Genomic DNA, 25,299 nt, shown 5'->3' with positions numbered 1-25,299 from the left:
TTTTAATAATGTGAAAATGATCAGGTTGGCTGCCTTTTCAGGTGGTCTTCCCTATTTTCTTCAAAAAAAAATAGTGTGAAAATAATGTTACCGTATTATTCAAAACTTTATGGCATGAGTTATTTACATTACTCAAACCCTGGATGTCATAATTTTGAACTATGTTCAATACTTTTAGGGTTTTTAGCTCTTCCTCCTTGTTCATTGTGTAGAATTCTAGAGTGGAGGGAAGTCACCAGAAGAGAGAACGGCAGGGAAACAAATGTCTATCTTATTTTGTATGTACCCACAGATCATTTATGTATGTTAAAAAAAGGTAAAACATTTCACAGAACCAAGAAAGACAGTAGGGTTCTTCTTCCTCAATTTTTATACTTCCGACGCATTGGCGAACTATATTTTTCTCCTTACATCGACAAATTTCACACCTCATATTTTAGTGATTTTTTTTGGTGATGTTGAATGGGGTTCTGTTAGGGATTGAATTTCACACCTCAAATTTTACCTGGATTCACCACCTTCTATGATGAAGTTAAACTCCTTTTATCATGCTTCCATGTTCATTCAAAATCATGTTCTTTCCACAAGTGTTTTTACTTTTTAACATCTTCTAGTGGACATGGGCTTTTATGTCACGGACAGATGTGCATCTCTTATTTGGAAAACATTTTACGTGCAGGTAAAGGAGTCTGATGTAGTGGACGTTGTAGAGACTGCTTTGAAACGTCATTCGTCAGATATCACTACTCGGGCAATGTCTCTTATTGCCCTCTTGAAGCTCTCCTCACGCTTTCCCATTCTATCTGAGTAAGAATTTATTTATTATTTGCCAACTATTGTTAATACTTTCCGCACGCAGCTATTTTGAGAAAATTTCTGCCTCAGAAGTATTATGTTTTTTATAATTCCACTTGAGCATTTATCTATTTATCATATTCCGATAATGATGAGGAGCCTTTTGATACGATCCTACTCCGGAGCGTATCATGGAACACTTGTAACACAACGATCAATAGAAATTGTTCAAGTTCCAATGTCGATAACAGATAGGAGAGGAAGAGAGGAGAAGGTTCCCGGGGTAGAAAGAGAAGAAACGGGAATGGTCAGGGTATGGCGGCTGTCGGCTACGCGTTGAAGATGGCGCGCCGACCTATGAGCCACGAGAGAGAGAGTGAGGGAAAACCCAGAGAGGGAGGTAGGGAAGGAGAATGGAAGCCTTACTGTCTGAATGCCTGCCTCCCCCGGTCACGGAAGAGGTCCTTAAGTAGGCTTAGATGCCGGCTGGGCCGGTGCGTGCGTGATGGGCCTGGCCCGTGGCTTCCTCCGAGCATAGATCCGCTGCCGGAGCATTGATATGCTGCCGGAGCATATCAATGCTCTGAGACTAGTTGATACAATCCTACTCCAGAACATATTGTAGAACACTTGTAACTCAACGATCAATAGAAATTGTTCAAGATCCAATGTTGATAACAGATAGGAGAGGAAGAGAGGAGAAGGTTCCTGGGGTAGAAAGAGAAGAAACGGGAATGGTTGGGGTAGGACGGTAGTTGGCTCCGTGTCGAAGATGGTGCGTCGACCTACAAGCCACGAGAGAGAGAGAGTGAGGGAAAACCCGGTGAGGGAAGTAGGGAAGGAGAATGGTGCGTGCGTGATGGGCCCGGCCCGTGTCTTCCTCCGAGCATAGACCCGCTGCTGGAGCATATCACCTTTGTTGTCATCCAAAACCAGCCATCGTCATAGTGACCTATTGCAGCTTGAGCAACGATGGTGATTTCATTGTGGTCATAGTCATCCTGGCAGCGATGGTGACGATGATGCTTTTTTTATCATCTCTTATCATCTTGCTAAGTCGGAGGAGGTCGGAGGTCGGAGGTCGGAGGTCGGCGGAGGTCGGAGGTCGAGGAGATCGGAGGAGGAAAAGGAACAGCGAAAAGGGAAAAGGGAGATCTGTGAGAAGGGAGAAGGGTGGTCTGCGCTATGCGATCTGCGGTGGATGGCGATTTGCGATCTTAGGGAGAGATTGGGAGGAAAACATCACCGTCAGAAAGAATAGTTGAATATCAAACGGAGGTCGTAGGAGCTTGGGGGAGGTCGAGGCGATCAAAGAATAAGGAATTATACGGAGGAGGTCGAGGAGCTTAGAGTAGTGTGTGCGGTCGCAATCTCAGCCCCTGCTTGAACCATTGGGGGAGCTCAGAGGAGGAGGTCGAGGAGCGTCGGAGGAGCGCCCGAGGAAAGGTTAGAAGCTCGAGGAGGAGGAGAAGCTCTGTAGGAGGATCGGCGTTGGAGGAGGAGCGTCGGAGGAGATCGAAGGAACTCGAAGTTCCGGCTTATGGATCTTCCTTCGAGCGTCGGAGGGGAGCGGAGGAGCGTCGGAGGAGGAGCTCGAGGAGCATCCATTAAAAAAAATAAAATAAAATTGAAGCTTGAAGAGGACCGTCGGAGGAGGAGCGTCGTAGGAGGGGCGTCGGAGGAGGATCGTTGGAGGAGAGGACTGGGACGTTTGAGGAGGAGAATCGTCGGAGGGGCTTCGGGACGTCGGAGGAGGACCACACAGAAGAGGGTGGTGCAGAGCCCGCAGGGTCCCCCAACTCCGCGCAAGGAGGTTTAAGAAGGGCAAGAGAAGGGGTGGACGGAGGTGAGAAAGCGGGGGGGAAGACTGTCAGGATGGGAGGAGCATGGCGGTGGCCGTGGACAGCCATGGCGAAGGAGGAATGAGGCGGTGGAGGAAAGGGGACGAGAGACGGGGAAAAAATGCTTCAGGTGTCTGGGGTGGGGGCATCATGAACGTGATTTTCCTAATTCGTTCGTTTGCAGGTGATGTCGGGGGGTGGGACATCGACAAGCGCAATGCCCAGATGCGGCCTCCGACCATAGAAAGGCAAAGGAGTTACTGATAAAGAGGCGGGTGAGTTTTACCCAGGCTGTGTGCATTGTTGGGAAGATTGAAGCAGGTGAAGTGAGAGAGGAGGAAGTACGAGAGGCATTGGTGAGGAAATTCCTGGAGATGGAGGGGTCGGAGGTAAAAAGACTGGAGACGGGAGAGGTAGTGGTCCAACAAGTTCCGGTGACTGAATGCATCGCAGTGTGTGGGTGGAGGCAGGTGATTGTGAAGCAAGAATCAAATGGCAGCGCATCATCTAGACCGGAAAGGTCAGGGATAGAGCGTCGAGGCCGGCTATTATTGATGTCAGGGGGGTACCAGCTGCATATCGATCCACCCGGAACATGGAGGCATTAGTCCGATCCTTTGGGAGGCTGCGATGGGCCATTTCGTCGGGCCTAGAGTCGGGTGACTCAGATCTGGCGGTGTTGGATGTGGAGGTGAAGGAAGATGCGGTGACATCGTCGCGGGTCCTGCTTCAGGGTCGTAAGGGCACATATAATGTTCGAGTACTGGAGCGCCAACAACCAGCCCCACCTGATGCAGAGGGTCATGAGCCCCGTACTGAGGTGGTCGAAGGCGGGAGGCGAGAGAGGTTGCCTGCAAGGGAAGGGGAGATGGCGCTGGATGCGAAGATTGGCGGAGGTGCGGTGGAAGAGACGGAGGCAGGAACCAGGACGTTGGAGGCAAAGGGGAATAATGAAGAGGAGAGCTTGCGGGTATCAGAGGATGTGAATGCAAGTGATGACAGGATGGAGTCACAAAGCGTGGGAGCGATCGAGCAGAAAGGGGCCAGGAGAAAGGGCACACTTCGGTTGCCAAGAGGGAGGCGATTATTGAAGGGAGACATATTGGATCGTTGCATTGGATATGAGAGGCAGCAAGTTTGTATCAAGAATGTCGACGGAGTGAAGATATGGCTGAAGGTTGGGAAAGGTGGGAGGATGCATTTCCCCTGGGACTGGATGGCAGTAAGAGTGGGAAAGACAAGGCGCGACAAGACGGAGAGGAAAGCAAACAAATCGAGAAGCAGGGCAATGGAGGAGATTGAGATCGAGGAGACACTCGAGCCGGAGAGGGAGGCGGTGGCGAATGAGGATGACGATGCGACACGAGACACAATTGTGGGTGTGCTCGGAGGCTTCGCGGAGACTCAAAAGGACGGGAGGGGTTTGTGCCAGGTTCCATGAGATGCATATCATGGAATGTGCGGGGGCTTCGGGATGCCAAGAGGAGAGGGATTGTGGGCAAATACTTAAGGGAGTGGGGTGCCACGGTGGTGTGTTTGCAGGAGACGATGTTGGAGGATTGTGGAGTAGGGGACTGGCATGGGGTTGGCGGGAGTTTGCTGGAGGGTTTCATTGCGGTGAATGCAAATGGGCGGTCAGGAGGGGTGGTGATTGCTTGGAACGAGGCGATCTTTAGAAAGGAGGCATGGCGTGGTCAATTTACGGTGGCAGTAAGGTTGACAAGGAGTGATGGTCTGGGGGTGGTCATAGCTTCAGTTTATGGACCAGTGAACGCCAGCCTGAGGGAGGGGCTATGGGTGGAGCTGGCGGAACTTGTGGATAAGTTTCGAGGGATGCAGGAGATGTATGAGCCAAATGATTGTTGGCAGCAGGTTTGCAGGAGATGGGGCCAAATGATTGTTGCTACACATGGCAGAGTTCGGAGAGAGCGGCTTATAAGTCTCGGCTGGATAGGTTCCTATGCTCAGTGGAGTCGATGGAGAGGTTCCCGGGGGCAGATGTACGAGCCTTGTCCAGACCTATATCGGACCATACACTGATCATGTGGCAGTCTCATGAGGGCCATGGGTGGACCACATATTTTAAAATTGACAAGTCATGGCTACGAGATGGGGGGTTCAGAGAGGAGGTAAAGGATATATGGCGGACACATTCGGAGCAGGAGCCAGGGGCGAATAGATTGGCAATTAACATAGATGGGCTGAGAGATCACTTGAAAAGCTACAGAAGGAGGATAAGGGAGGCGAGATGTAGAGTGAGAATCGAGGCCCTAACAAGGATTAGAGAGCTGGACGAGGTGGAGGACAATCGGACATTAATGGTGGAGGAGATTAAGGAACGAAAGAGGTGGAGAAATGTAGTGGCAGAGGAAGATAGGAAGGAGGAAATGGATTGGAGACAAAGGTCCCGGCAGCTCTGGCTAAAGGAGGGTGATGCCAACACGAGGTTTTTCCACCTTGTAGCAAATGGACGACAGAGAGTGAATCAGATCCTATCAGTGAAGGTCGGATCACAGAGGTTTACTGGCACGCAGGCAGTGGGTCGAGCAATGGCGGAGCATTTTCATTCGATGTCACGGCAGGGGGCCCCGAACAGATGGCGGTGGACGGGCCAGGGGGCGTCACAACTAACCCAGGACCAGAGAGATAATCTGGTATGGCCTTTTGATATAGCGGAGGTTCGGGCAGCTATGGCAGGTTTGAATGGCGAAGGCGCCCTGGGACCGGATGGCATACCGGTATTTTTCTACAAGGAGTTCTGGAACGAGGTCAAAGAGGACGTGATGGCCACATTGGGGGAGCTGAGAAACCCTCAAGCAAATATGGAAAAGATTAATAAATCTTTCCTATTTTTATTACCGACGCGGCAAGGGGCAGAAAATGTAGGCGACTACCGGCCCATATCACTATCCAACTCCATATATCTTATAGTTGCGAAGGTACTGGCCAATCGACTACAAGGGGTGCTTGGGAACTTGGTTGGTCCGTTTCAATCTGCCTTTGTTCGGGGAAGACAGCTAGTTAATAGTGCAGTCTTGGCGGGGGAGATTATTGCCTCCTGGAAGGAGAATGGGACCAAGGGATTCATGTGGAAGGTAGATTTTGCGAAGGCATATGACTCTCTGGATTGGCGATTCCTATGGGCATCTTTAAGGAGGGGTTTCCTGAAGGAATGGATCAAATGGGTGAAGCGATGCGTGACTTATCAGTCCTTTGCGGTGCTGGTAAATGAATGCCCCGTTAAGGGGTGGATTAGACCGCAGAGAGGGATCAGACAAGGGTGTCCTTTAGCACAGATGCTTTTTGTTCTGGCAGCTGATGTATTAGCCATCAGTACATCCTTGGTATGTGGGAGGGGAAGTATTAGAGGGTTCCAGACGCCAAGCCATCCTGTGGGCATCCCTCTGTTACAATATGCCGATGATACACTGTTCTTCATCGAGGGATCGGTGGAGGAGGCCAAAAATTTGGCGGCACTCCTGCGGATGTTCGCAGATTGCTCGGGACTGCTCATCAATAGAGGAAAATCAGAATTTGTGGGTTTTGGTCTATGGCCGGAGGAGGAGACCCAGTGTGCTAGTGCGCTTGGAATGCCAGTGGGATCACTGCCTATGAGATACCTGGGGCTACCCCTATATGCTGGTAACCTACAAACAGATTGGCAACCAGTGGTGGAGAAGGTGGAGAGACGCTTGGAGGGACGGAAACAGAGAGTTTTATCGCGAGGAGGAAGACTAGTGCTATTGCGGTCAGTACTATCAGCAATACCAACCTTTTATTTATCCGTGTTTAAACTTCCAGTGGGTGTTTAGAAACGCATAAGCGGGCTCATGGGGAGATTCTTTTGGAAGGGGTCCAATGCAGGGGAGAGGCGTGGCATGGCATTGGCTTCATGGAATGACATTTGCACGCCAACTAAACAGGGTGGACTTGGAGTGCCTCATCTAGATACACTGAATGTGGCTCTACTGACGAAATGGGTTAGACGGATCGTGGGACTGGAGGATGACTTGATTAAGGATGTAGTGAGGGACAGATACGGCTCCAATTTGGGTTGGGAGAATTTGATGGACAAGGTGAGGGGGTAGTCGGCCTTTTGGAGAGGGATGAGGAAGGTGTTTCCCTTGATCAGGGAGTTTTTCCGGGCCCAATTGGGTAATGGCGCCGGCTTTAGGTTTTGGATAGATAATTGGATGTCGGATGGACGATTTCGAGACCTGTTCCCTCGTCTGTATGCCCTAGCCCGTCATCGGCAAGTTTTGGTGGAAGAGTGTTGGGATGGTGTGCGGTGTCCAACTTTTGCGGCCATCTTATCTAATCAGTGGGTGGAGGATTTCTTAAGCTTTCAGCAAACACTTAGCAACTAGAGGCCAATGGAGGGGATGACAGATGGGTGGGTATGGGCGTCGGGTCCGTTCTCCAGCCGAGGAGTACACCAGAGGTTGAGAACACACCACAATGAGGACCCAATCATCTTAGGGGCATGTCGCTCAATTTGGAGGCAAAAGATACCTCTAAAGGTTAGGGTGTTTGCCTGGATGCTCGCCAGGAAGCGGACAATGACCTGCGTGAGACGTTGAAGGTTTTTCCCAGCAGAATCATCATTATGCTCTCTGTGTACAAAGGAGGAAGAGGAGTGTGAGCATCTTTTTTTCCAATGTCGGCTCGCTCGGGCAATATGGGCTAGCCAGGGGCTAGCAGAGATTACGTCGAGCTCGGTCTTATGGGCCACACTGCCGCGGCGTCAACATGGGTTTGACAAGGAACGGGGGCTGAGATTCGCAGTGCTTTGGGCGATATGGCCCCACCGCAACGAGGTCTTATTCAAGGGGAAGGCAATGTCAGTGGACAGGGCTATTAATGAAGTGGAGAGACTTGTGTTTTGTTGGTTTGGTCCTGGCTGAGGTGGAGGGTATGGGGGGCATGATTGGCCATTTATTTTTGGCCTAGATCCCTCCTGTCCACCTGTACGGAGGATCACCAAGCTGGGTGATCTTCTTTATTGTTCAAAAAAAAAAAATCATCTTACCGAGGACACCAGGGAGATAGAGGAGGGGCGGCGATGAGACATAATCGCCTTTAGTCCCCCTACCTTTGGATGACAGACAACAGTAATTCCGTTGTTGTCATTGTCATCCGGGCAAGGACTAATGACGGATGCTGATGACTCATCCTCATCCTCTCGTCATCAGTGACAGAAAGTGTTTTAACATTTGTTGCTTGGTTGTGAAAAAAGCAGTTTATCCTTCGTTTATGAATGCAATAGCTCATGCCGTCTTGATAGTATAATTTAGAAGACGCGATAAAGAAAATACAAAATGTTGTCAAATTTATTGATGATCATTTGGCTTCTTCGTAGGAAGCTCATCACATGATTTTTGGACAAGAATGACCGATCTCTAATATAATTTCAGGAGGATACAGGAAATCATCGTCCATCAGAAAGGAAGCCTTGTACTAGAGTTGCAACAGAGATCGATTGAATTCAACTCTATAATCCAGAAGCATCAGAATATCAGGCAATCCACATTTCTCTTACCCTCTTTGTCTTTCTCTCAAGTTCCATCTCAGGCATTAACCAAATATAGCTGCTCTATTTTCCTGATACGTCAGATCATCTGTGGTGGAGAGAATGCCAGTTCTCGACTTATCAGCATACAATTTAAAGAGAGCTGCGTCCTCTCCGGCAAGCATGGCAAGCCAAAAGCCAGCCTTGGCTGCTTCTTCAGGAGCTTCTCTCAAGGTTCCAAATGGAGTCAATAATCACACCTCTGCCCCCTTGGTTGACTTGCTTGACCTAGGATCTGACGACGTTCCTCAAGCAAGTTCTTCAACTAGCGAGTTTTTGACTGACTTGCTAGGGATGGATTTGACGGCACCCTCCACAACTGGTATTGTTTGTAATAAGTTACCTTTATTGCTTAAAACATGCCTAAATATCACATAAACAATCATATATATGACATATTTTGATATTGTGTCTCTATGTATCCAGGAAAACCAGCCGGAGCAGATCTGCTTATGGATCTGTTATCTGTTGGAACATCATCATCGTCGTCCGTTCCCGCTGACTTGTTGGCCCCTAAAAGTGTTCCGCATGCACAAGATAAAGCACAACCAATCACATTTGAGAGCCTATCTCTCTCATCTGTGGATCCCTTCACGAACTTGACCCAAAAGTCAACGCCCAGTGCTCCTGGGCTATCTCCTGTTATCGATCTCTTGGAGGGCTTAAACTCAAATGACATATTACCAAGTAACCCCTTCATTATTTTTTTCATCTATTATTTTCCTTGGCATGTGACTTTCCTATTTTCTTATAAATAACACTTAATACTTTCTTTTTTTTACCAGGGGAAGAAGCGGCTACTTTTCCTTCCATCACTGCGTTCCAGAGCAGCTCTCTGAGGATAACCTTCAAGTTCTCGAAGCAGCCCAGAAAGCCACAAGTGACTCTGATACAAGCCGATTTCTTCAATTTGTCCTCTAATGACTACACGGACTTCCTCTTCCAAGCAGCTGTTCCTAAGGTGACATGTCACGATATGACTGGGCCATGGCATTTTCAATCAATTTTATGATTTCTTTTTTTCCTGGTCAATAGTTTATCCAGCTCCATTTGGATCCGGCGAGCAGCAATGTTCTTCCTGGGGGCGGGAGGGGGACAGTGACACAGAGCCTGAGTCTTACTAATACCCTTCATGGCCAGGTTACTTCCACAGCTTGATTGTTTGTTTTATCTAATCCCCCCCTTATTCCTAGTTTATCCTTTTTTCTTATGGGAAGAAAGTCATATATCCTTGTTTACCAGAAAGCCCTTGCTATGCGGATACGCCTCGCCTACAAAGTTAACAACCAAGACAAGATGGAGCAAGGACAGATCAGTAATTTCCCTCCAGGCTTGTGAGAACATCCTTTGTGAGCTAATGAATCTTCTGTGGTTGGTTTTACTCGTGGGTATCCAAGGATATCTTTTTCCTTCTTTTTCTTTTTTCCTGGAATGATGCGAAATTGGCTGAGGGGCTCTTCTTCACTTGTTTTTAATGTCCCTTCTTGGTATACATTAGTATGTGACACAATTTATTGTTAATGTAGTATAAACCCAAGAAATGCAGAAATATTTGAATTATATTCAAGTAAATGTTTATGATTATCAAAAGCAGTAGAAGAGGGTTTCAGTCGGAGATAGATAGAGTGGAGCGGGTGTTTTATCATACATTATTATGGTATATGATTTATTACAAGTACATATTCACGAATCCCTTTACTATTATATGTATTTTAAACTCAAGAAATGTAGAAGTTAATGGTATATAAATTAGGATATATTTGTATCAATATTGCTAGAAGTAGGGTTCAACATTCCGGACCGGGGATTGGATCGGACATAACCAGACCAAAGTTTAGATGAGGTTCAGGTCCTCTAGAAACCCAGACTGGGACTGTCAAACCCTAGCTAGAAGTAGGTTTCAGTCTGGGCGAGAAAGAGAGAAGAGCAGGGACTTTAAGCTACATTATCCGTTGTGCAATTTTTTACGTGTTATAAACCACTAAATGCATAAATATGATGGGCATGTATAAAGTAAGATTTCTAGATATCAGAAGCGCCAGAACTGGGTTTTCAGCTCATCAGAGACAGAGATAACTTGTTATTATATGAGTACAGACCCAAGAAATGCAGAAGTGTGTTAATGTTCTTAATAAATATCAAATCCGCGAGGTGGGTCTCAGTCAAAGGAGTGAGAGTGAGAGAGTGAGAGAGAAGAGCAGAGTGAGAGAGAGAGAGAGAAGAGCAGAGTGAGAGAGCGAGAGTGAGATAGAAGAGCAGAGAGAGAGAGAGGCACAACGGCAGAGAGAGAGATAGAAGATCACAGAGAGTGAGATAGAAGGGCAGAGAGAGAGAGAGCGAAGAGCAGAGAGAGTGAGATATAAGAACAGAGAGATAAAACAGCAGGGAGAAAGAGATAAAAGTGCGGAAAGAGTGAGATAGAAGAACACAGAGAGAGAGATAGAACAGCAGGGAGATATAGAAGAGAAGAGAGATTGGGAGAGAGACATAGAAGAGCAGAGAGAAAGATATAGAAGACAAGAGAGAGAGATTGGGATAGAGAGAGACATAGAGATATGGAGAGAGATAAAATAGCACAAAGATATAGAGAGAGAGACAAAAAAAAAGGCTAGAGAGATAGAGATATAGGCAGAGAGAGAAGAGCAGAGAGATAGAGAGAGAGAGAGAGAAAAGGCTAGAGAGATAGATATATAGACAGGGAGAGAAAAGAGCAGAGAGACATAGATAGAGAGAGAAAGAGAGAGAAGAGTAGATAGAGATATATAGAGAGAGAAAAAGGCTAGAGAGATAGAGAGAGAGAGAGAGAAAACAGCAGAGAGATATAGATAGAGAGAGAAAGGGAGGGAAGAGTAGATACTAGATAGAGAGAAAAAGAGAGAGAAAAGAGCAGACAGATATAGATAGAGAGAGAAAGAGAGGGAAGAGTAGATACTAGATAGAGAGAAAAAGAGAGAGAAAAGAGCAGAGAGATATAGATAGAGAGAGAGAAAATACTGGAGAGATAGAGAGAGAAAGAGAGGAGAGCAGATGGAGATAGCGCGAGAAAATAGCAGAGAGAGATAAAGAGAGAAGAGCAGAGAGAGATAAAATAGGGAGAGGAGGAGAGATAGAGAGAGAGAGAGAGGATCAGAGAAAGAGGAGCAGAGAGATAAAAATAGAAAGAGCAGAGAGATAAAAATAGAAAGAGGAGGAGAGATAAAGAGAGAGAGAAGAGTAGAGAGATAAAACTAGAAAGAGGAGGAGAGATAAAGAGAGAGAGAGAGAGAGGAGCAGAGAGATAAAACTAGAAAGAGGAGGAGAGATAAAGAGAGAGAGAGAGAGAGGAGCAGAGAGATAAAACTAGAAAGAGGAGAGATAAAGAGAGAGAGGAGCAGAGAGATAAAACTAGAAAGAGGAGAGATAAAGAGAGAGAGGAGCAGAGAGATAAAACTAGAAAGAGGAGGAGAGATAAAGAGAGGGAGGAGCAGGGAGATAAAACTAGAAAGAGGAGGAGAGATAAAGAGGGGGAGGAGCAGAGAGATAAAACTAGAAAGAGGAGGAGAGATAAAGAGAGGGAGGAGCAGGGAGATAAAACTAGAAAGAGGAGGAGAGATAAAGAGAGGGAGGAGCAGGGAGATAAAACTAGAAAGAGGAGGAGAGATAAAGAGAGAGGAGCAGAGAGAAGAAAAGAGAGAGAGGAGCAGAGAGAAGAAAAGAGAGAGAGAACCAGAGAGAGAGAGGAGCAGAGAGAAGAAAAGCGAGAGAGAACCAGAGAGAGAGAGGAGCAGAGAGAAGAAAAGAGAGAGAGAACCAGAGAGAGAGAGGAGCAGAGAGAAGAAAAGAGAGAGAGAACCAGAGAGAGAGAGGAGCAGAGAGAAGAAAAGAGAGAGAGAACCAGAGAGAGAGGAGCAGAGAGAGATAGGGAGAGAGAGAGAGCAGAGCCCAGCTTTTAAAGATTAAAGAAGACTAAGAGGAGAACAACTGAACTGATCCATCATCTCTGTCTTTCGGGGGAAATTCGGATGCTGAACTGCGGGCGCTGCCCCCGCTCTTGCGCCATCTCGTCTCTCCTCAGCAATGGCTTCCTCCATCGTACCACCCAGACTGCGCCACTCCCCGGACTGCAGCCAATCCCCCTCCGCTTCCCCCTTCTAAATCAAACCTCCTCCGAGCACCGGAGAAGCGTTCTTCAGCCTCTCGCGGCCTCCGCTGTAGCCTCGGCGGACCCATCAGCGTACGACGACGAGCAATCCCGAACGCACAACGCCAGGTCGGCAGCCGTCCTCAGCTACCTCGAATCCCCAGCTCAATCTCGCGTGATTGATGATGATGATGATAATGGTGAAGATTCTGCGAAAAAAGAGATGATTGAGGTGTACCCTTTGGGCCGGAGAAACCCTAGCTTCCCTGGCGCCATCGCCCCCCCCAAAATTGATGTAGAAAGTCTCGTTCTTGGCGATGAGAGGGAGCTGCGTCGAGCGATCGAGGTCAGGCGAGGCGTCGCCGCCGAGCTGTTGAAGGAGGCTATGCGCTCGTCCAGGTTAAGCCTGACCTACTCCGCCAGTCTCGTTTCTCGATTGCCAGGATTTGTGGATCAGATGCTGATCGAGGCGGCCCGCATGAAGAGAAACCCCGAATTCTCGCACTTGAATTTCAATGCTCGCGTGAATATCTACATCGACAGCTCCGGCGTCATCCCTCTGGTCAAGTAAAAGCTCTTGATTATCATTTTTTAATGGGTATAACTGGTCGTGATGTTTGATTTTGGTGTTCGTCAGGTGGCTGAAGCATAATTCTCTGTCGTACCCTCAGATTGGAAAGACTATATGCTCGTGCGCAGGTGATTTGCAGAGATTGAAGTTCATGGCAGGGTGGCTCAAGTCGATTCATGTGAAGGGAAGCTTCCTCGGTGTTGTTTTATCGAGAGTGGAGAATTTAATGAATCGTAGCGTGGAAGAACTTGAAGAAATCGTTGAATATCTTGAGGAAAACGGAGTGAGAAGGGATTGGGTGGGTTTTGTTATCGGCCGATGCCCGCAGCTGTTGTCTTTGAGCATGGACTGCTTGGAGCAACGCGTAGATTTTTATTTGAAAATGGGCATGAGCAAGAACGACTTTGGCACCATGGTTTACGAGTATCCAAAGGCTCTGGGTTTCTTCACCATTGATGAAATGAAGGAAAAGGTAAGATCAAGGTAAACGTACCATTTTACTTGATTAATCCGTATAGATTAATATACTATTTAAATGTTGTGGCAGGCGAATTATCTCCGAGAATTCGGATTGAATACTGAAGAGCTTGGTCGGTTGTTCGCTCATAAGCCTCAGCTGATGGGCTGCAGCATTGAGGACAAATGGAAACCACTGGTTAAGTATTTGTATTACCTCGGCGTCAGACGAGATGGCATGAGAAGAATACTCGTGATCAAACCTATGGTTTTTTGCGCTGATCTAGAGACAACAATTTCGCCCAAGGTAATTCCTCACTTTTTTTGACCTGGGTTCTTATTTCTTGATCATCTTTGTTTTTAATATCCTCCTTGACTGGGAGGATCTTAAATGGATCAAGCAGTTTTCGATGGGTTGAAAAAAAACTTATAAGTTTGATAGATCGGTTTCTCAATCAAATAGCTATGGACTTATCGTTAGAACTATTATGTGTATTGAAGAAAAACCGTGAACAAAAAATGGTTCTCTCTCCCTCCCCATCTGCCCACTCCACATAATTGACCCATTAATTGTTACTGCGCGTCTGTGTTAATGGGTCAACGATCCCCCACTTAGAAATCAACCTAGTTGACTTTCTTTGTCCTGTTTTGTTTCTAGGTAAGATTTCTTCAGGACATGGGCGTCCGGTCAGAAGCTCTCGGCGGGGTAATCGTCAAGTTTCCACCAATACTTACATACAATCTCCACAGGAAAATACAGCCAGTGGTCTGTCATTTCTCTACGACGTGGATTTATTCATCCCCATCACAAATTCCTTTCTTTAAGATGATCTCGACCGTCAATTTCTCTATACCGCAGGTTGTGTTCTTGATGACGAGAGCCGGGGTCAGCAGAGAGAATATTGGAAAGGTGTTGGCTTTGGAGCCGGAGCTGATTGGGTGCAGCATTACAGAGAAGCTTGACGTCAACGTGAAATACTTCTTATCTTTGGGAATTCCCCCCCAAAGTTTGGGGGAGATGATCGCCGATTTCCCAATGTTGCTGAAATATAATCTCGATGTTCTTCGTCCGAAGTACCGGTACCTGAGACGGGTCATGGTCCGGCCCCTGCAGGATCTCATTGAGTTCCCCAGGCTAGTGTTCTTCATATCTTATTCAGCCTTGTATTACCCATTTATTTTCTTGTCATTTTTTTCTGGATCTTTTCTTATTTCTCTTCTCTGGACAGGTTCTTCAGCTACTCTCTGGAAGGAAGAATTATACCACGGCACAAGAGTCTGGTGGCAAATCAGATTAACTTTAAGCTGCGGTATATGCTGCCGGGCTCTGACGAGGTGTTTGAGCAGAGAGTGAGGGAGGCGATTGAGAAGCGCAAGAGATTCGAATCACTCGGCGCAGGGGAAGTCTCCTGCCCAATGTTGACCCAGAAGTCAACGACAGCTGATTGATCCTCAGTATACTTTCCAGAAATTTTCCCGGGAAAGAGCCTTCTTGATAAGTGAGCAGTTGGCCACTGTAATTGATTGTGTTTATGTTGGTATAATATAGACATTGATGGTACAAAAATTGAAAAAATAAAAGTAGTGTTCATTGTGCTGTAAGTTGAATTTTGAGGATCTAATTTATACGCCGCATACAATGCGTATACGAAAATGTGACGTTAAAAACACTTGGAACTTAAATGATTGTTATTTGTTCATTATAAGATATACCTTGAATAGTTTGAATTTATTCTAAAGTGCTGTCAGTTGAATCTTTTTACTTGATCATTGAGAACTGTAAGACATGTGTAAATAAACAAACTTATGAAAAAAGAAAATCTTAACTGGGGTAAGAGAATACTGAAGTTAAGGGTTACGTTTTTATGTTTTATACGTATGAGTTTAATGTTCTAAATTAAGCAATATAGATGACTATAAGATGACTTTAACGATGCAAATTTATGGGAAATTTTCCAAGTAAAATTTATCTTAATGTATATACATTTATTTCCCTTTTTCAATTGATAACCTTTTACATATTTAAAATTTTTCTGGCCCTGAACAATCCTGATCACTTTTACTGACAGTCAGTCCATGTTCTAGTTAGCTAACATTTTGAAGTTTTATCACCAGTAGCAATAATATATATAATTTTAAATATGTTTATATTATTTAGAATCATAATTTTAATACTATGAGCTTGTAATTACATTAATTAATTAAAAAATAGAGCTTATTTAACTAAAAACATTTTATAACATATGGTTGAATACTAAAGGTACTTAAGTCCCCCAAGTCTACAAGTACAAAATAAGGAAAGTGCAGAAAATATGGGGATTTGTGTACCAATCTAATATGCATATAATTGAAATTAAGGCTCAAGATATATGGCAAGCTACTTAGAAATAAATAAAAAATGTGGAAGACACTGAAAAACATATGTATCGTTGTCAGATCTCGACTTCTCGCTTTTTCCACCTCAACTTGTAGAGCTATTGATTGAAGTTCACTTTTATCCCTCCTCAAAGCACCAATTTACAAAATGTTACACTTTGTATTCATCTAATTGTCAGTTTTCCACAAAACAAAATATATTGATCTTTCATCTCATAGGTTCGATCTATTTAGATAAACCACAGTGAGAAGAAGAAATAGGGTTGATAAAGTCTTTTACATTGAAATTAATCTGGGAACCTGATCCAAATTGTTCAATAGGGATTTTCTGTATCCTTGAACTTCCATGGAGATGTGACCCATAACTATCAGCCATATCACTCACAAACTTAAATTCACATTGATTGAGTCCAGGTTGAGTTGATCCAACCAATGATCCAGCAATTTTCCTGCTCTGTTGACTCGCTAAGCAACTCATAAGCCTGCTTCCACTGGCACTTTATGTCCTCTAAGTCTGCTTGACAACCCGATGATAAGATTCAAAATAAGTCAACAAATCAAAGCCTTACATACATTTATTGACAAGCAGGTATTTGAAAATGCAAAAAAAATAAATTCCAAAAAATTATAAGACTCAAGGAAAGTTCTTCAATAATTTCATATTTATTTTCATGTGTATTATTTGATATTTAATTATAAAAATTAAAAAAAAGATTGATCATGAATAAACTAAATGATGAATTTTCAAAAAATATTCGATGCGTGTAATGATTAAAAATTAAATCTAAATGAGTATTATGAATGCACGTAAACATATGTTTAATGAAGTTTTTTCACAAAACCTTCATACTTTTAAGTATACCATTCATTGTCTATCGAACCTTGTGTGTGTGACCCTTTGAGCCCATGTACCAGTCTAGTTTAGGACTCTGTAATCTTTATAGTATTTACTAACTAACTTTTTAAATATCCAATTCAAATACCTAGATAAATTAATATTTAATATATTTAAACCAACCAATAGAAGATGTCAATAGGAAATGATATACCAATCTCCATCACATGTCCCGAAGGTATAGGCAAAACTAAATTGTTTTTAGTTTATCCGTACATATTGATGGATATTATGTGCAGCTCAAGAAAATCACACTTTTCTGTACCATTTAAGGTCATTAAACTTAATCTTTATTTATTATTATTCTCATGTGATGCGTATAATGAAGTCCTTGAATATATTCTATGAAAAAGTGAATTACGATGATATGATAATGCATTGGCCTGAGTTTTTAAAACTATGCTTAAATATTTCTATTCAGAGGATATTTGAGATGGAAATTGAAATAACAACAATCAAATACTTTTAAAATAAGCATGGTAAATCATGTGTCCATTATTATAGAGACACTAATGATGGATGAGAAAATATTTTTAAGGAAAGAGTTCACTTAGGGAAAGAATTCAGTATTATAGAGACACTCATTATATATATCTAAGTAGTAACCAGGTTGAATAATGTCATAGTCGTGTAAGTGGCCCTATGACATGAGAGGCCAACGACATTGTGGGGATAGATAATTGTTTTTCATTATGACTTGTAAATCCCAAATCATGAGATTTAAATCTGTCTTAGCTCAGATATCAAAAGTAGTCAACAAAGGTGGTTGGATGGTCAAGATGGGATTATCTGCCCTCGGTAGAAGAGGAGATTGACTCAAGGAAGAAAATGCATTTAATTCCCTCATTATGGTAGTGTAAAATATTGGAGGAAGGGTCCTAAATTGGTTTCCAATATGCGTGAGTACTAACTAGAATGATGGGTTAGGGTTTGATGGCAAACCATACCCTATGCCATTAGGTAGTCTAGGGTGGATGAAGGATTATATGAACACAATAAATTATCATGGTAAATGGTCCATAAAAGATATTATATGATACTCAATAACTTCTAGAGCATGAAGTGCAGCTTGGTACCAAGGGTTACTGATTGAACCTATCAAGTAGGGTAAATAAATCCTTCCTTATTTAATCCATATATTGGTAAAGTTAATTAATCAAACCAAATAATATTATTGATCCATTAAATTTATTAAGTAGACTGACCAATGGAGCAAGATGGCCGCGCACATAAAATTTATTAACATTGGTGTACTGAGTCAAATTACAAGGCTTCTATGAAAAGTTTCCAAAAGAGGAGACTATGGGTTATAGGTCCTTGATATGGATGAAATAAATGTAATTCTTGCCATGAAAGACTTGAAATGGAATCAAAAGGACATCAATGAAACCATGATTTAACTTGCATGGGCAGAGATTGCATCTGTGATTTCTTGGCACCTTGAGTGATACATGTCAAGGACTTCATTACATCATCTTGGTTGAGCTGTCTCCTCTTATACTAAGGGAGTGGGATACCATGTTGACTTATCAATCATCTTCCTGAAATTATTGTTGCTCCCCAATAAATACTACTTTGAATTATAAGATTTTGAACTAGACAGTCAAAGTACAACAGTCCATCCATAAGACATCTTTGGTGTCTCAGGTATAAGGACCACTTCCATGACCATGAAGTGAACCAACCTGATTTATAGTTTAATTTATAACCATTTAGGGATTTATAAGTGAACTCTTCCACTGAAGCACACCCACTATCTATCCTTTGTTTCTCCACACTAATGCCTCTGGGACCAGCCATACTCATCTTATGAGTGAGGCTACATAGTCATATCCTAACCGGAAACTTTGATGACCTTCTCAAGTATCCTTCTAATAGGAATATTTAGAACACATGCTTAAAGGAATATTTATAACAATAGACAGATTGATAGATAAACTACAACCAAAAATTTTCCCAGCGAAGCTTCACTGCCAATGTCACTTGGAACATTTTTAGAAACATTTGTGTCAGAAAACTGGATCTACTCACTCCAGAGCAATGCAATGTACCCCACCCACTTGCTCCAAGGAAAAAATATAAGTGGTAAGATAGGATTTATTCGTTTGAGAGATTACACATTAATATACTGTTATTATTATTATCATCATCCCTTTCACGAAGAATAATGATATTTATGACTAACTTCGTTAGCGCTACATCCTTGTGACTGGGCCGTTAATTAATGGGCTTAATAGGCTCGCGATGGGGCTTCTCAAATCGTCGATTTCTGGACTGGATTTCGTCCGTCGAAGTTCGTAGCTCTCTGGCTCTCTGCAGGTTTCCCGTCGGGGTACTGGAAATTGTCGATTTTCGATTTCACTACTGCCTGCCCCGTCTTCCAGCGGTCTCAACTATCTTTTGATCTTCACTCGACAGTGGTGGGTAAATCTCTCGTGGACTTCGAAGATCCTCTTTCTTTCTTGTTCTTAGCATTTTCCGGTTGAGGCCTGTATTCGTCTTCCGCGGCTTGTGTGTGTTTGATTCGAGGGTTTCTCTCTATTGCCCTGTCGGCTTTTTTCTTTCATTCCTCTCTGTTTCTACCATTTTCTTTGTGACTCTCATCAGAATCCTGAAGTCTAGAGCCCTCTTTCGTCATCGGAGCCTGATTTATTCAATAATGTCTTTTCAATCCGTGGAAGCCCTATCAATCTCCTATTGTTTTATCCCATTTATTTCAAAACAATGCATTACCTCATGGTTTCGGGAACTTAGTTATTTGTGGAGGGAGTCTCCGTTTGCACTGTTAATTTGGGTTATTCTTGTCAGGTGTTGGAACTCATTTTCTGCTAAGTCATCTTGTGTTGATTCTTGATTTAGATTCTATATCGCATGTTGTTCAACAATCTTGTCAATTCATTCTTGAAGAAGGGAAATTTATCAATTTAAAGGGACAACGAATACTCAGTTTCTTACTTTAATCTCGATTCGTCATCAAAAATTTCTCTGCATTCTGATAATGTTGTGGGACAGTACATCCTGTGTCATCTAGACCGCAAAATCCATGACTTTTTTTTTCTCCTTCTTTCTAGTTTTTCATTTCTTAGATCAATCTCGATTGGGCTGCGCTGTGCTCCCATCCTCGACTTATTCGCATTGTATATTACCCTCCACTAGATAGATGTGCCATAGATAGTCATCGAATCAAAAGGGCAAAACTACAAACCCATTATTCATTTTGTCATGCTTAATCCGTATCGTCTGATTTCCCAAACAGCCCGAAGGCAATCACCATGTTCAACCTATCAAAGTCGATATGCAGACGGTTGATCACAAAAGGCGAGTAATTTCACCCGCATCGCATCAAATAAATCCCTTTCTCATCTCCTGCCTGGCGATTTCAGATCCTTCTGGCGCTCTGGCGCGCCGATGGTTGACCGAGTCAACTCCGGAGGCCAAACTCGAGGTGAAGATTTCTTCCCTCGTTCACTACTTCACTGTTTTTTATTAATTTGGGTATTTTGATTTTAATTAATTTGGGTGCCAGAAAGATTTGTACTCGTACATACTGGCGAGCGACGGTGTGGAGGTGGGCGCGGTGGTGATGAACTGCGACCGAGCCGAGGTCACGCCGGGGGCGGCGCAGCGGCACGGGATCCTGGACCCGAACTCGCACGTGGGGAACTGCCTGCCGCTGCGGAGCATGCGGATGGGCACGTGGGTGCACGACGTGGAGTGCCGGCCGGGGCAGGGCGCGAAGCTGGCACGTGCGGCGGGGACCTTCGCGAAGGTGGTGAAGGAGCCGGGGGACACGTGCCGGCTGCGGCTGCCGTCCGGGGAGGAGAAGGAGGTGGACTCGCGGTGCCGAGCCACGGTCGGCGTGGGCTCGAACCCGGGCCACGCCCGGCGGAAGCTGGCCAAGGCCGGCAACAGCCGCTGGCTCGGCCGCCGGCCCGTGGTCCGCGGGGTGGCCATGAACCCCGTGGACCACCCCCACGGCGGCGGTGAGGGCCGCACCAAAGGCGGCCGCCCCTCCGTCACCCCCTGGGGCAAGCCCACCAAGTCCGGCTACCGTACCGTCATCCGTAAAAAAGCCCATTAACAATAAAGCCCAAGCCCAAGCCCATTACTTTAAAAACCTTTTTATTTCTCCTACCTTTATATATTTCCCCGAGACTCGACGAGGGAGCGGCGGCGGAGATGGAGGGCGAGGAAGCGGCGGCGGAGATAGAGCAGGAGCTGACGTCACTGGGGGAGACGCTGACGATACGGCAGCGGCCGTCGCAGGGGCTGTCGTTCCAGCTCTGGCCGGCGGCCACGTCGCTGGTCTCGCTCCTGGACCGGGACCCGGACCGGGTGCTGACGTCACTGGGCCGGGGGCGGTCGCCGCGGCTGAGGATCCTCGAGCTGGGCTCGGGAACGGGTCTTGTGGGCATCGCGGCCGCCGCGCTGCTCGGCGGCGACGTCGTCCTGACGGACATGGGCCACGTGCTGGACAACCTCCGGTTCAACGTGGAGGTCAACGCCGGGGCGGTGGCGGCGCGCGGCGGCGCCGCCGTGGTGCGGCGGCTGGAGTGGGGGCGAGAGGAGGACTTGGCGGTCGAGGAAGAGGTCGACCTCGTGCTCGCCTCTGACGTGGTTTACCACGAGCATCTGTTCGACCCTCTGCTGACGACTCTTCGGCGCTTGGTAGTGGGCCGGGCCGTGCTCGTCATGGCCCATTTGAGAAGGTGGAAGAAGGACGCCGTCTTCTTCCGCAAGGCCAGGAAGGCCTTCCACGTCTCCGTTCTGCACGCCGACCCCCCTCCCCCCGGCGCAAGACTCGGCGTCGTCGTCTACCGCTTCGCCCCCCGAGACGGGTAGTTTATGTTTTAGAAACAATTTTTTTTTTTTTTTTAAACTCTTTTTTTGGATGAATCCGAGTTCCGAGTTCACGAAAGGGAAGAAACGGTTCTGATTTATTAATTCTGCGGCTGGCTGGAAGGGGAAAAGGGTGAGTGAGTCTCACCGGTAGAGGCTCTCGGATCGGAGGTTCTCGGAGATCTCGGTCTCCCAGCGGTCCCCGTTCTCTAGAAGCTTCTCCTTGTCGTAGAGCAGCTCCTGGGTAGAGAGATTGATGTTGGAATGATGGGGAATTGATGATGAAGAAGAGGTTTGAATGTTTAAACCCACCTCGTGGGTCTCTGTGGCGAATTCAAAGTTGGGGCCTTCCACGATCGCGTCGACGGGGCAAGCCTCTTGGCAGAATCCGCAGTAGATGCATTTGGTCATGTCGATGTCGTACCTGCGAAGACAAAAATACAGGGAAAAAAGAGAAATTGAGTTCGGTTTGCCTGATGAGATCGGAAAAAATGCAAGAGTACGCGCCTCGTGGTTCGGCGGCTCCCGTCTTCACGTTCTTCGGCCTCAATCGTGATGGCCTGCGCGGGGCAGACCTGATCATGCAGAGAAGAATGGTTAACTCTTCTTTTACAATGTTTGGTTTCTTCATTCCAGAACCTTTTCAAAAATGTCATGTTTATCCGACACAAAATGACTTCCGGAAGATTCATCTGAATTTAAATGACATTGTAAAAGAAAGATGGAAACTGAGTTCACTTCGTACCGTGAATTTACGGAATTTTGAATTGTTGATTGACTTTTGATTTCAAGTAAAGATTAATGAAATTTAAATATAGGGAACTCACAGCTTCGCATAGCTTACAAGCGATGCAACGCTCTTCACCAGTGGGGTAGCGGCGGAGGGCGTGCTCGCCACGGAACCGGGGGCTCAGAGGTCCTTTCTCGAAAGGGTAATTGATCTAAACATAGATCAATCACTGGGATTAAGCTCCGTGAAATCCGTTTAAAAATTGATATTAAAGTGGGCGATGCATCTTACAGTGACTTTTCTTTCGAAGAAATACTTGAGCGTCAGCATCAGGCCTCTGACCATCTCAGTTAAAAACAGCGTGTTTATACTTCTCTCAAAAACTGCAAGAATTCGAAAGCACCAGTCGCAGTCAATACAAGAAAGGAAAAATAATGTATTGTACCAGAGAATATTAGTCCAGATGACAAGTACCGGCGCTCCAGTCTTTGGATATCTCCTTGGCAAGCTGTTCTCTCTCTTCATCTTCTGAGAAATTGCAAGTATAAACCAGATCAATATGGGGAAGCATTAATAAAATCCATGGAAAATAAACGCCTTCGTTTTAGCAAAACACAACTTATCGGCAAGTCAGAAAAGTGCTTAAGACATCAGATCAGTAAGCAATGTGATTCGAAACTGGACTTCTCGGAGTACAAAACATAAAACCAGACGAAAATTGAGACAGCTAGACCAACCTTTCAAAGTTGAAAACCGCTGGGCTTCAAACCGATGCCAAGAACCAGCCAGCGCCTGCGAAGACGGACCGCCTAAGGCCTATGAAATGAGTAAAGGAAAATTGCTATTAGATTTAAGAAAACGTAATATCCCCAGTAGTCATAAAGGGACCCATAAAGCAATAACGCTGCTCACAGCTAACCAGAAACTCTAGAAACTAAACGCCTCTGTAATACCCTCAGCGACATCCCACGATATTAGATAATTTGCTATTTCTTGTACTGACCATGATAATATCACCATCATCAATTGGTCTTACCATGATAGAACGACTTTCTTGTGCAAATGGTACCAAAGTAGTGCCCAAGGAACAGAAACTTTAACAAAAAATTCCTTATCTGATAAAGGAAAAAACACCCATATCTTCTTATTTCTAGAAAGATGCGCATCCGACTCCCGCAAATATAAGAATAACCGGAAGGTTTCCCAAGTATAGGTGGTAAAGCATCAGTTAATATTCTAGGGAAAACTATGCTAGATATTAGATAATCTTATTTAAAACTTTATGAAGGGAAAGGTAAGTGTCGCGGAGTTTCACTCGACTTTGAGAAAAAATAAAAGTAATCCGGGTAATTTAAGGAGAATCGGGCAGAAGAATAGGAGAAATCCTTTTTAGAATGAAAACTATGGGATTGAATAAATACACAGAAACAACGCTTTACTCCCAAGGTTATTTTTCAAATTTTAGTCCACTAGGGTCATTGTAGCCATTTGGTGTTATAGGTTAGGTTGCTTAATTTGTCATGCATGGAGGGCAGTCAATAATCAAGGTAAGGTCGGCAGCTTGGTTCACTGTCTTGATCCTCTCCATCTAGGTCAAGTCCCCTCGACCATCCAGCAATCCCCTAACCCTGATATCACCTCACCAGATCTTTAGCCGGCTTCCCTCCAATCTGATCCCTAGCCCCCCCCAATCGGTTTCTTTTCTATTCTTATTTCTAAAAATAAGCGAATCAGACTCCCACAAATACAAGTATAAACGGATGGTCTCCCAAGTATAGGTAAAGCTTCAGTTAATATTCTAGGGATAAGTATGCAAGATATTAGAAAATTTTATTTAAAAGTTTAAGAGGGGAAAGATAAGTGTCACGGAGTTTCACTTGACTTTGTGAAAAGGTAAAAAGTAATCCGGGTAGTTTAAGGAGAATTGGGCAGAAGAATAGGAGGAATCATTTTAAGTATGAAAACTATGGGATGGAATAAATACACAGACGATCCTTTACCCCCAAAGGTATCTTTGAAATTTAGCTCATTAGGGTCATTTTAGCCAATTGGTGTTTTAGGTTAAGTTGCTTAATTCTCAAGCAAGGAGCGGAGAACGCTCTCTCCAACTTTCCTTCGGTCATTTCCACTCTATCTCCAACCTCGGGGACATCTACCCTTCCCCTTTCTCCACCTTTCCCAATACGAAACTACATCAAGGTACGTTTCATACACTGGGTATATCGAATTATTTGAAGAAAACAAACAATTTTATATGATGCTTCAAAATAATATATGCCATCACCTAAGAAAGCGGAATCAATCTGTCTTGATCTTGATGCCTAGTGAACTGACCCAGCCAAAATACCAAGAAAAGACGCAGAGAAAGCTCTCAGTCTCCCAACGCGCGGTGGAGAGCCGATAAATTAATTATCAAAGAATAGGGTGGCACAATGACGAAACATACGGAGAACGCGGAATACGCTGAGAATTGTGCATCTGTACGAGACGCATAGAATCAAAAATTAACATCTCTGATGTCAATTATTATAAAAGGAAGTTTCAAGTAGGTCTCCAAGCTGGAATGACAATGATATCCCTCTCAGATGATTAAAACCATAACAACCGGAGAACTGCCCGCTCAAATTTCCTTTTTGAAATCAACTATCCATAAACTATCTGGATCAAATAATTCACAAAAGACCCGAGACACCACTGACACAGCAGGGGCATCCAGAATGGCTAGGGTTTTCTCGATCAAATGAAAACAGTTGGAGAAATACGGAACCATCCATTATCTACAACATCGATTGACATCCAGATCTTACCAATTGACGGGCGCGTAAGGCAAGAAGAGTTTGCCGAGCCAAGGTCCCTGCCATGGCAGGCGAAGACCAATTTCCCCTCTGTTACAGAGTCTTCAACGCGATGCCGAAGATGCGAAGGCCTTGTGATATAATTCTGGAGTGAAAACATAAATTTACACTTTAAATATATATATATATTTATAACGGTATTTTTTTATGTATTGGGCCGATTGGGCTTATTCTGACACTAACCGGACACGATCGAGAGATTCGATCGATCTGGATTCCCAGATCACAATTCAATAAACGGTCAGATCATGA

General features: G+C 44.7%; 5 protein-coding genes across 8 annotated transcripts in view; 4 read left to right on the top strand and 1 right to left on the bottom strand.

The window, feature by feature from the left end:
* The window catches only part of LOC144702316 (AP-1 complex subunit gamma-2-like), a 32,810-nt gene extending 23,045 nt beyond the window's left edge, over positions 1-9,765 (top strand). The window contains exons 12-18 of the mRNA XM_078574324.1: positions 680-807; positions 8,051-8,155; positions 8,250-8,527; positions 8,632-8,892; positions 8,991-9,166; positions 9,241-9,345; positions 9,448-9,765. Of these exons, the coding sequence (XP_078430450.1) occupies positions 680-807; positions 8,051-8,155; positions 8,250-8,527; positions 8,632-8,892; positions 8,991-9,166; positions 9,241-9,345; positions 9,448-9,543 (1,149 nt within the window). The 3' untranslated portion in view covers positions 9,544-9,765. The remainder of the gene's footprint in view (positions 1-679; positions 808-8,050; positions 8,156-8,249; positions 8,528-8,631; positions 8,893-8,990; positions 9,167-9,240; positions 9,346-9,447) is intronic.
* A 2,048-nt stretch (positions 9,766-11,813) lies between these two features.
* Positions 11,814-14,954, top strand: EMB2219 (Mitochondrial transcription termination factor family protein). Its single transcript, XM_078574325.1, has 6 exons — positions 11,814-12,892; positions 12,963-13,368; positions 13,444-13,659; positions 14,011-14,118; positions 14,212-14,486; positions 14,582-14,954. The coding sequence occupies exons 1-6, from the start codon at positions 12,207-12,209 to the stop codon at positions 14,799-14,801; spliced, it is 1,911 nt and encodes a 636-aa protein (XP_078430451.1). The 5' UTR covers positions 11,814-12,206; the 3' UTR covers positions 14,802-14,954.
* Positions 14,955-18,885: 3,931 nt separating this feature from the next.
* LOC144702314 (Ribosomal protein L2 family) lies at positions 18,886-20,769 on the top strand. Of its 4 annotated transcripts, none has more exons than XM_078574321.1 (4): positions 18,886-19,043; positions 19,880-19,941; positions 20,007-20,068; positions 20,154-20,769. In XM_078574321.1, exons 2-4 carry the CDS (start codon positions 19,919-19,921, stop codon positions 20,702-20,704), a joined length of 636 nt encoding a protein of 211 aa, XP_078430447.1. In that variant the 5' UTR covers positions 18,886-19,043; positions 19,880-19,918; the 3' UTR covers positions 20,705-20,769. The 4 variants fall into 4 exon arrangements, with proteins under 4 accessions (XP_078430447.1, XP_078430445.1, XP_078430448.1 ...); XM_078574319.1 differs by having other exon boundaries at positions 20,150-20,769; XM_078574322.1 differs by having other exon boundaries at positions 18,892-19,047.
* Positions 20,770-20,802: 33 nt separating this feature from the next.
* LOC144702315 (uncharacterized) lies at positions 20,803-21,541 on the top strand. Its single transcript, XM_078574323.1, has one exon. It carries the CDS (start codon positions 20,803-20,805, stop codon positions 21,463-21,465), a length of 663 nt encoding a protein of 220 aa, XP_078430449.1. The 3' UTR covers positions 21,466-21,541.
* Position 21,542: 1 nt separating this feature from the next.
* LOC144702313 (uncharacterized) lies at positions 21,543-25,140 on the bottom strand. Its single transcript, XM_078574317.1, has 8 exons — positions 25,000-25,140; positions 22,930-23,008; positions 22,667-22,720; positions 22,484-22,575; positions 22,290-22,403; positions 21,970-22,037; positions 21,775-21,886; positions 21,543-21,702 (listed from the first exon to the last, which is right to left on the bottom strand). Exons 1-8 carry the CDS (start codon positions 25,051-25,053, stop codon positions 21,607-21,609), a joined length of 669 nt encoding a protein of 222 aa, XP_078430443.1. The 5' UTR covers positions 25,054-25,140; the 3' UTR covers positions 21,543-21,606.
* Positions 25,141-25,299: the final 159 nt, after the last annotated feature.

This window comes from Wolffia australiana, chromosome 4 (assembly GCF_029677425.1).
Source record: "Wolffia australiana isolate 7733 chromosome 4, ASM2967742v1".
NCBI lineage: Eukaryota > Viridiplantae > Streptophyta > Magnoliopsida > Alismatales > Araceae > Wolffia > Wolffia australiana.
The sequence above is the reverse complement of the archived record's forward strand: the minus strand, read 5'-3'. Positions and strand labels throughout refer to the sequence as shown.

Excerpts from the sequence above, each read along its gene's own strand:
- LOC144702313 (XM_078574317.1), bottom strand. The coding sequence starts at position 25,053 with ATGGCAGGGACCTTGGCTCGGCAAACTCTTCTTGCCTTACGCGCCCGT. Across the intron at positions 22,038-22,289 it reads CTTGTAAGCTATGCGAAGCT|GTCTGCCCCGCGCAGGCCAT; the intron begins GTGAGTTCCCTA and ends CTGCATGATCAG. Across the intron at positions 21,703-21,774 it reads TCGCCACAGAGACCCACGAG|GAGCTGCTCTACGACAAGGA; the intron begins GTGGGTTTAAAC and ends CTCTCTACCCAG.
- EMB2219 (XM_078574325.1), top strand. The coding sequence starts at position 12,207 with ATGCTGAACTGCGGGCGCTGCCCCCGCTCTTGCGCCATCTCGTCTCTC. Across the intron at positions 12,893-12,962 it reads GGCGTCATCCCTCTGGTCAA|GTGGCTGAAGCATAATTCTC; the intron begins GTAAAAGCTCTT and ends GGTGTTCGTCAG. Across the intron at positions 14,119-14,211 it reads ACAGGAAAATACAGCCAGTG|GTTGTGTTCTTGATGACGAG; the intron begins GTCTGTCATTTC and ends TCTATACCGCAG.
- LOC144702315 (XM_078574323.1), top strand. The coding sequence starts at position 20,803 with ATGGAGGGCGAGGAAGCGGCGGCGGAGATAGAGCAGGAGCTGACGTCA.
- LOC144702314 (XM_078574319.1), top strand. The coding sequence starts at position 19,896 with ATGTTCAACCTATCAAAGTCGATATGCAGACGGTTGATCACAAAAG. Across the intron at positions 19,942-20,006 it reads CAGACGGTTGATCACAAAAG|ATCCTTCTGGCGCTCTGGCG; the intron begins GCGAGTAATTTC and ends TGGCGATTTCAG. Across the intron at positions 20,069-20,149 it reads CTCCGGAGGCCAAACTCGAG|AAAGATTTGTACTCGTACAT; the intron begins GTGAAGATTTCT and ends TTTGGGTGCCAG.